This window comes from Montipora capricornis, chromosome 2 (assembly GCF_036669925.1).
Source record: "Montipora capricornis isolate CH-2021 chromosome 2, ASM3666992v2, whole genome shotgun sequence".
NCBI lineage: Eukaryota > Metazoa > Cnidaria > Anthozoa > Scleractinia > Acroporidae > Montipora > Montipora capricornis.
In genome coordinates this window covers 31406457-31416456 of record NC_090884.1, presented here as the reverse complement: position 1 = coordinate 31416456, position 10000 = coordinate 31406457, and the positions used below count along the sequence as shown (strand labels likewise).

Sequence of the window (10000 nt, the reverse complement as noted above, 5' to 3'; positions counted from 1 at the left end):
TATAACAAAACAAGGTCTTAAAAGATAAAAAAGTGAACAGCATTATCCCGTCAACGTTTAGCGAATTAAGTTGCCTAAGATGGGTACGGTTTTTTTAAATTGTAAGGCTCAGTCCCAATTAAAGTCATTGCCAGTAAATTTAGACAATTGTTGAAATCACCAGCTGCTTTATCTGGCGTAGTTGGTATATTACCTGTACAGTGTGCTTTTTTCACTTTATATGGATTAATGATCTGAACGATGGGGGAAAATTACTATACTTGCCTCTGTTTGTTTGGCTTCAGTGACCACGAACCGTAGCTGGAGTTGTTGGGGAATAATTGCAGTGTTCTGGGTCTTATTTCTGTGGGTCTTTTCCTGGTCTAAGGTCTTTAAGTTTTCCGGACACCCGTTAAAATTACCTTTTTGTGCTTTATTATCTCGCTGACAGTCTTAGTATATACTAAAACTACTCACCTCAGTGTCGGTGGCTAGTGATGGATATTTACACAGAGACGAAACTTATCACCTACACTTCGGCAAATAGTTGTTAATACAAACCTTCACAGTGCCACAGTGTTCAGAGATTGAATGCAAACATTGGCCATCAATCACATCCCAAACCTTTGTTACACCAGTGTAAGAACAACAATGTTAAGAAAACATGACCCTTTTTGAATAAGCAAGCCTGAACACAAAATGGCCCATCCCTATTCTTTCTATTAACCCATTCACCCCTAAACGGCCATACTTAAGTATTTTACTCTGCCTAATGCCAGATGATTTTACTTGTCAATGGGGAACCCCCAGGAGTCAATGAGTTAAGCATCCAAGGAAATTGGTAAATGTTGCCCCAAAACCCAAAGAGGGAGATAGATTGTACAATTTCTAGTGATTCTAATGGCTTGCTGGATGCAGAACATATAAGGATGGTGCCTACACTATAATTTGTCATTGTGCATATGTTCTGTGCATTTCAGATTTCCTATGGGTAGTGCTTTAATACAAGGACATTTTTTTGCGCTGTTTAAAACTATGCGGAGAAAGCGGAACTTTGCAAGTGCTCTTGGTATCCAAAAAGAATTTTTCAGAGACAATTAAGCTTCAATTTGCAAACAAATGCCATACATTGCTTTGTATTTTAAAGCTTTTTTTTTTTAAATAATACGTGGTTATACCCCCAATTTTCTTTTTGAATTTCAATAACAATTCTTGAGATCTGATTTTCACGCTTATTCAAAAACAGCACAAAAGTATCTTTGAATTAGTAGGTGGCCATTGGCAAAACCCAGATCGGATCGGATTGGATCGAACTGGACCGGCCCGGCCCGGATTATGTTAGCTTAGATAAAACTGTTCAAGATTACACAAAACTAACAAAAAAATTTAATTGAAAATTGAAGACAACAGTTTTTAATATTTATCTCCAGGTTTTGGTAGAAGCCAACAAAATGTCTTTAGTTTATGGCTAAATAATGACCTTTTGCATTCAACCTTAAGTCACTTTTTCTCTTGATCATCAATTCCACCCTTTTTTATTGCAAAACAATGTTTACAATGATTGTTGGGAAGGTTTAGCGCGAACTGTGGCAAACGCCAGAGATAAGCAGATCGGCAGCAAAGCCATTCAAATGTCTGAATATGGACCTTTAATTTGATCATGTTGAAGAAACTAGGCTCTAAAAATAATTTATCTTGTCAGTGCTTTTGTCCGAATCATAAGCGTTTTGCCCATTTCACCTGGCTCATAAGCCTATTGTGTAGCTTTAAACATGCCTTGAGGTGATTTGCAAGTACTAGATAAAATACGAGCGGGAGACCTTTATGGGCATTTAAAACGGCAAGCTACAGGCAAACTGTTTTAAAGCCCATAAAGGTCGGACGCGAATATTTTATCTTACTTGTGAAATGAAACAATAGAATGTGTTTGTCATGTTAATCATATGAGCGTGGACTCACTTGGGCCTGTCCCATAGGATTTTGGAAATACTCAGCACTGAATTAGGCAATTCATTTTCATAGAGATTTTGTAGTAGAAGCATGGCTCGTTGGTTTTGCTCTCCAAAGGGTAAAAAAGAAGAGACCAGTTTTGTGTTGGAAAGCACTCCGAGAGCAACACAATACAACACTAAATGGGGCAGAAAAGTCTTGGAGGAATGGCAGCAGCAACAGCAAAATAAATGTGCAATGTCAAAACTTGTTGGAGTGGCCGGTCTCAAATGCAAAGATGGACGTGTCGCCAAATACGCTGTACTTTTGGTTGAGCAAGTTTGTTTGTGAACTGGCCAATCAAAATGGAGAGCATTATCCGCCAATTTCCTTTATTTGTTAATTTGTGCGGTTAACTGTCATTTGTGTGAGACTGGAGGAGAGGTACATTAAACATTCTCAACAAGGCTGACAACAGGCAAGTAAATTGTTACGTAATCGTTGTTATTGAAATGTCAAACTTGTGATTGATTAATAAACTTTGTACAAATTTACAAGACTCGTCTTTATTAAAGATAAGCTTGCATACTAATTAGGTGAGCTAGATATCTTTATAAAAGTTAATCCTATTGATAATTCAAGTAATTAAAAATTCATCAACCCCAGCCTTTCCCTGCTATCTATTCAATCCCTCCCAGTGCTTTCAGACAGTTGAACTTTATCGGGATTTACAAAGCAACACATGTGACTTGAATAGAGCGTTTCTGTTGGCTGTCACCCTTATGAATTATTAATGAATTTTACAAGGATACTAAAATGGTTCTATCTGATGAACCTGTCAACAGCAAAGTTGCAGCCACCACTTCAGTTTGCAACTCTTGTCTCTGGTGTAACAGAAGCATGCATTTAATCGGTCTGGAGTGACCTTTGAGAACACTGAGACGTCTGCCAGTCTGTAAGTGAACATATAACATTGGTGATTTAAAGTTTGGTTCAAGAAACAATCACAAAATTATTCATATTGTATAACAACATCATCAAATGGAATGACATTCTGAAGTTGGGCAGATGAACACTATTTCACTATAAATTTAAAGAAAATGACAAAACTTTTGAAATTACAAGACATGTTTCGACAGAAACTTCTATCATCTTCAGTTGATTAATGTACAAACATGTCGAAACATGTCGAAACATGTCTTGTAATTTCAAAAGTTTTGTTGTTTCCTTTAAATTTCTGACTTGCCTGCTGATATCAAGATCCTTTGGAAATTTCACTATAAATTGTAATGATGAAGAAACCACATTTTCAACCACCCAATCATATCCAGTATATGGAGACATGGTTCTTTGTGACATTGCTGTTTGTTATAAGCAAACTTGATCTTTCTCTTCCTTGGCAGAGAAAGGACTGTATAAGGAGCGAATGTTACCGGTAACAAACAGCAATGTCCTGACCAACTTTCTTGTGCTCTCCCAGAATTTGGCATGACAATATTGGAGGAATCTGGCATTTGGACCAGACGACTCAGTAAAACATGCTATATGAGCGTACTGTAACATTCTCACCTCTTTGCATGGAAGCAAGCTTAAGTTAAGCATTTCTCTTTTCCTTTTAACCTTTTCTTTGGAGACATTTACGAATTAAATTAAACTGAGGTCCCTACTGATTTAGTCGCACCATTTGTAGCCCATTTGCACAAATAAATTCTTGAGTCAAAATACATTCTACATGTATGTGAGAGTGAGATCGGAAGAAGAAAGCTAATCCAATCAAGAACTTTTATTGCAAGCTCACTGCGCTGTTCAAATCAGGAAATATCTGTACAGTTGTATCTGTGTTTTTCTGTTGGTTTTTTAAATTCAGTTTCGCTTTGATCTATTTTGTTGGTTGTCATTCTGTTGATTTTCTATTATGTGCAATCAAACCACCACTCTAATAATTTAAGATCAATGTCATACTCATTAGGAGTTTTATCTCAATATAGTTGTTCCTCTGAGAAAGCTATTTTGACAAACTTGAGATGCAACATGGATGTTGTTCTATGTATTTGTATGTTGGTCATGAGGGAGGGGTAATTAAATGGTAACGGAAAACGAATGCAACCCTCTCAACAGGTGCACCTATGCATACCACAGTAGTGGACACACATTGGCTGATGCATGCATGATGGTCAAACTACTTACAAAAAATTGTGTCAGTTTGAGTGAATTTACCAGATTAAATAACAAAAAAAGACACTTCAAAACCTTAGCATCCCAGATGACAGCAAGATTATCATCAGACGCTGATGCAAATCTAAAAAAAATTAAACATAAGCATTATACAAGACTGCAGTGTAACTCTTTAAAACATTCACATATATAAATGTTTTTTACTATTAAAATTTTATTATTTTTATTTTATTATTTCCTATTATTAAATCAATTGTCCATTAAAATGTATGGCTCTTTACAGCTAACAATTTCACATTTGTATTACTTGGTACTCTAAGAGTGAAGAGTTGAGAGGTATAAGTCTTGTCATCAAAATTGTCCGTAACTGTACATTAGTCATGTTTGGACTTAAGCGTCATACAGTACCATTATATCTGGGATCCACAAAATCAATCACAATCTTGCAACTGTTATCATAAAATTACTTAAAGCTACAACTAAAACTGAAATACATTTGAAACATTTTAAAACAACATAAACCAAGAATAAACTTTAAAAGCAACACCATACCATTGTAAGTTGGAAATAACAAAATTCTAAATATTGTAAGAAAATGGCAATATTAACCTCTTTTGCATTTTGAGGACATTACCTCCTTTCATCAATGATGGTCAATAAATGAACAATATCAGTGTGAAAAGAGAGAAGCCTCAGCTCTGTAAATGGGTTTCTTGGTTGATCATCTTCAACCTCGGGTACATCATCAATCTGCCAACATATTAAAATGATACTGCAGTCAGCAAGAGAATGAAACAGAAACAACTATTAGGAAAATTGAACTGGAAATTGTAAAAGACTGGAGCTAGAAAGGGCTTTGAGATCCATGATGCCCTGGCTTCATTTTTTCTAGAGAATGAAATTCTCTCTGCCCTAAAGCACATAGTAATTATTGAAGTCTTGCCATACTTGCCATAAAGCAAAGAAAAGTGCACAAGAGTAGAGTATGGTAACGTAGTACCAAATCTTATGAAAAACCAGTTTTTATATTCTGTACAATTAAGTTGATGTGGAATAGCACATTGGAAAGGTTTTTTGACATTACTATAAAGGACTCAGGAACCATTAATATGGTTGTTAGAGATACAACTGGTAATTATAAATTATTATGACAATGCTTGTACACAGTGTTTTTCTCACAAAATACAATGTATTTCCACTGAAATTTTACATCTCAAGGTTACAATATTGGGGGGATTGGGACTAACTGCAATGCAGGTCGACACACTTTGTCTTGAGCAACAGAAAGTAGGGAAAACCTTTCTTCAGTGTCGCTGTCAAATAGGACTTTACTTCGAAAACCATCTTAGAGAATGACAAAACATAAACAAGGTGAGTGAGGACCAAGTTCTAGCCCTATAAACTCTACGGTGGAAACAAGAATTTAAAGAAAGTTAAAACCATGGACAAGCAAGGAGACTTTGGTTCACTCCAAAACTATTACAAGGAAATTTGTCTTCGTAGACCAGAAACAAAGCAGGAATTAGGAATTGTGAAAGTCCGTCTGCTGTGTCATGTTTGTTTTCATTCAGCTCTAGAATGACCCTGGACTGACAAAGCAAAACACTACTTCAATAGAAAAAATTAATTGTCTGTGTGGCCTTTTTAAGTGCCTAAGGAGCCAAATAACAGCACAGTCATTTGATGTCCCTGAGACCAAAAATTTTGATGTAGAGAAAACTTGAAAAACAAAGTGTTTTCTGAAGCTTTTTCCATTTACATGCTGTTCTTTGAGAAGGCTCTTGAATACCAGATCTTTGTTTTATTGGATTTTAGAATCTAATCAAGACAAAGCTCAGGCGGCAGGGATACATTTTACTAAGAAGAGAATCTGTCTGCATTCAGACTGTTTTGCATGCCAACAAATTATTTGTTGGCATGAGAGCACTCCTAAACTGGCCAATTAGCACTTCATATTGAATGGGGCTGGACAATCTGCAAAGCCAGAGAGTCATGGGAGCCATGCAAATTTTGCATTTAAGTCTTAAAGCACCAATTTCAAATAGCAATGACAAACTGTTATTAAGTCTAAGCACCCATTTTAAAATGGTTAACTTTCAATAACTGTGTGATTCGCATGTTGACTCACCATATTGGCTCGCCTGACTTACAGTCCTGACTCGCATGACTCAGATGACTCGCAGCCATGGCTCGGATGCCTCGCATGCCTTGCTGGCTTGCACATTGTCCAAACTTGTATTGAATATACATCCTTAATCTCACAGAGATGGTTGCACACTCTTCCTCTTTTGCTCCTGCCTATCCCTCGATTACAATTTACCTGGCAGCATTCCAGAGCAAACGTAATTCATGAAAAATTCTTTTTGGGTGTGATTACCAGTACCCAAGGCCTATGGCAGGTTAAGCAAAAATTCCATACCAACTTACGTGTGACCCTTACGTCTTGGTGCTCCGCCACCAGCCCCACCCTCCTAAGTCCTCTCTAATTTGCATATAAAGCCCCCACTCCAAATTTAATACAATCAAGAGAGGTACCCATTTTTTTTACTTTCCACACTATGCGTTATATTCTTCTGACCACATAAAGTTCTGGTTCCTTAAATCGAACCTCTACTACGCAATATCCATTCAGGTTATTATTCAGCATTGTTTAAAGTCTATCGTTGATCAGACATTGCCGACAAGAACACAATACTGCTCAAAAGTGGCAGATTATTCTAGCGATACAAGAAGAAGTACCTTTTGTTTGTCTTTATGTTCTGGTCGTCTTCGGAACATAACTCTTTGCAGTTGCTCATTTAATAGTCAAGAAAAGTCATGCTCCATCATGCTCCATTTTCACAGATCCGAGAGGTCATGGGCAAAAGCAAATAATACATGGGAGGGGAGGAACGTTGGCCAGTAGATTTTTCTATCATGGACTCCGGACTCTGTCGCGTGACCTGCCAACAATGCTATTAAGTTTTCCTTACATAATTCAGGTGTTCCTCCATAAAAGAGGGAAGTTGTCTGTGGAACTGAAGTCAAAATGAGTAAGCTCATCCGCCAGAGCTCATAAGCCAGAGCTTATGAACTTATGCATTAATTTATTTCCTTTTTCCAGTCCTTTTCAGTCTCGTAACAGCACGCGGTCTGGTGCTCTTTGTTTCCGGTATCAACAAATGTACAAATGAAAAGCGCGTCTCTGTCGCCGATGAAAACGACGTGCCGCAAAGATGGACTCTACATCGGTTGTTATTGTGGAAGACGGTCTTCCAAGAGACATCATGGCAGTTTTAGACAGTATGAGACAGCGTAAAGAACTGGCAGATGTAACACTCGTGGTTGAAAACCGTGAAATTGTTGCCCACCGCGCCATTTTGGCCGCCTGCAGTCCGTACTTTAGAGCCATGTTTCTGTCTGGGTTTTCCGAGGCTAGCGAGCCGAAGATAGTTCTAAGAGAAGTCGACGGAAACGCTGTTCAACTAGTCATTGATTATTTCTATACATCGGAACTCGAAGTGAATGTTTACAACGTAGAAGAGATCCTTCGAATTTGTGTCTTGTTGCGGCTGAACAGCCTGATCGACCACTGCGAGACCTTTCTCCGTCGAAACATGACTGCGTCCAATTGTATTGGGCTTCTATTCGTGGCTGATCTCTTCTGTCTGGATGACTTGAATCAACATGCTAATCGCTTCGCTCTGTGGCACTTTGCGAACGTTTACAAAGAGGATGAATTTAAAAAGATGCCTTACAAACAGCTGAAAGAGCTGGTCATGGATGACTCACTGAAAGTTCAGTCGGAAGAAATGGTATTCGAGGCTGTTTGGCAGTGGATTACGCACGATGTGGACGCAAGAAAGGTTCATGTTCCAGATATTATGCAGTACGTTCGGTTTCCTCTCATGAATCTGCAATATTTACATGGGAACTCCTCAATTCAGAGGCTAACACGCGAGTATCGAATGTGCAAAGAACTCATCCGTGAAGCCATCTGTTATCAAACTGCTATAGAGAACAAGTCAACCACAGCCACTGACAATTTTCGTGTCAGACCTCGCATGGCGTCAGAGGAGATATTTGTAATTGGAGGATGGTCAAACGGGCAAAAAATAAGCAGCGTCCAATGTTTCAACGTGGACACCTTGGAATGGACAGTCGTAGCTGGGATGTCTGTGGCACATGTGTCCAGGGAAGACTATATTCGTGTTGTCGCAGTGGGTGATGAGCTGTACACTGTAAGTCGTTATAAGGTTGGCAAGTATGATCCCATTGCTAATTCCTGGATCCAGGTCGCTGCCGGTCCTGATGTTCAGTGCAAGTGGGCGGGAGTGTGTGAACATGAAGGCTACATCTATGTTCTTGGTGGCCACAGTAGCATGTGTGCAAAGCAGTTTGATACAGAAACCATGACTTGGAGGTCTTTACCTTCCATGATGTATGCTCGCTATTACCCAGGTAATTAAATTGTCCCTGTAATTTCTCAGTAATTGATTGTGTTGTGATTATTTGATATGGGTTCCTCAACCTTCATGGTAGGAGATACTGTATACATATACTGTCAGACCACTGTCAATGTGATTTCCTTCTACCTTTTTATCATTGACATTAATTTTTGAAATGAGCAAATGAAGCTCAGATCTTTTTTACCACTTAATCTTACAAACACTTAATATGACCAAGACATAAAGGTGATGAAGGCATAAAGTTGTTCTGATTTGTTGCAGGTGTTGCTGTAGTGAAAGGCAAGATATATGCAGTGGGAGGTTTGGACCATCTTTGGGCTCCCCTGAACACTGCTGAGAGGTATGACCCTCTTACTAACCAGTGGGAAGCTATTTCATCCATGAGCACTGCTCGCTGGAGTCTTGGTGTTGCTGTTCTCAAGGACAAACTTTATGCCATTGGAGGATCAGACAACAGAGAGTCTTGTAGCAACAGTGTTGAGATGTTTGATCCTGATATGAACAGGTGGATCCAGTCTGTTGCAGCAATGAATGCTGGACGTCGTTGCCTTGGTGTGGCAGTTGTGAATGATACCATCTACGTGGTTGGTGGTCGTGTTACTAACAGCATTGAGTATTATGATCAAGAGAAGAACAAATGGGTTGTAGTTGGAGCAGTGAACACTCGTTGTAACTTTGGATGTGTTGCTTTGCGTATTTTATGAGAGCAATTGGAAAAGGAGCTACCCACAGGGAACCATGTCAGTTCACCAGAGAGTACAATTTCCATGAGAAAGCTTGTTGACGAAAGTTGGTGCAGGTGGATGTTAATTTTGGGTTTTATCTCAGCAGGGTGAGTTTGTTGTCAATGCCTGATACAAGCTGTCACCATTTCTTCCCAAGATACTAAGACCAACCAAGTGTTGGAACATGGTGAGGCAAGAGTGGATACGTGCATTTTGTTCATTTGTGTACCTGAATGGGACCTGTCTGTCTGAAATTGGAGTTGCTGAGAAAGTACTTTTGAACTAACATTTCTGAATTAATGTATTTTTTTCAAAGAGGTTTAGTCAGATATACTGAGGTCATCAGCCAAGTATGTGATAATTTGTTTGATTCTTTTGTGGTTCTTTTGTTAGGTCAACATTATTGATAGATTCCTAGAGGGGTTATGGAAATTTTAATTAACTTTGAATGGTTACATTTCATTTGCACGCTTATGATGACAAGGTGATTAAGATGCTATTTTATCTCTGCTTTAGCAGGCTCTGAACAGATGTCTGTGGTAAACAAGTCTTTTAACCCAATAGAATATTAATATCTATCCATGTTTTGTATTATGCAATGCAATACAACATCTTGCAACACTATAATTTGTGTAAATGACGACAATTACATCTACATGGTTGTTGTCTTTTAAGGTATGTTAACAAGCTATGTAAAGTATTTATTACAGATGTACTGTGAATTAAGTTATTGTGTAGCTGTTT

At 38.3% G+C, this 10000-nt stretch overlaps 2 protein-coding genes across 7 annotated transcripts in view; one reads left to right on the top strand and one right to left on the bottom strand.

Annotated features, from left to right (window-relative positions):
* LOC138018560 (WD repeat-containing protein 41-like) overlaps positions 1-10000 on the bottom strand; it is a 43931-nt gene that overhangs the window by 27896 nt on the left and 6035 nt on the right. For 3 of the 6 annotated variants that reach the window (XM_068865261.1, XM_068865253.1, XM_068865244.1), the window contains 4 exons: positions 4718-4833; positions 4159-4207; positions 2721-2861; positions 541-603 (listed from right to left, as the gene is read on the bottom strand). In XM_068865261.1, coding sequence (XP_068721362.1) covers positions 541-603; positions 2721-2861; positions 4159-4207; positions 4718-4833 — 369 coding nt within the window. Of the gene's footprint in view, positions 1-540; positions 604-2720; positions 2862-4158; positions 4208-4692; positions 4834-6211; positions 6404-6822; positions 6940-10000 lie in introns of those variants that run through there. The other 3 variants (XM_068865273.1, XM_068865266.1, XM_068865280.1) reach the window with 3 other exon arrangements.
* Positions 7039-10000, top strand: part of LOC138018536 (kelch-like protein 17) — a 5459-nt gene continuing 2497 nt past the window's right edge. The window contains exons 1-2 of the mRNA XM_068865204.1: positions 7039-8523; positions 8793-10000. The exon at positions 8793-10000 is cut by the window's right edge and continues 2497 nt beyond it. Coding sequence (XP_068721305.1) covers positions 7299-8523; positions 8793-9235 — 1668 coding nt within the window. The 5' untranslated portion in view covers positions 7039-7298 and the 3' untranslated portion in view covers positions 9236-10000. The remainder of the gene's footprint in view (positions 8524-8792) is intronic.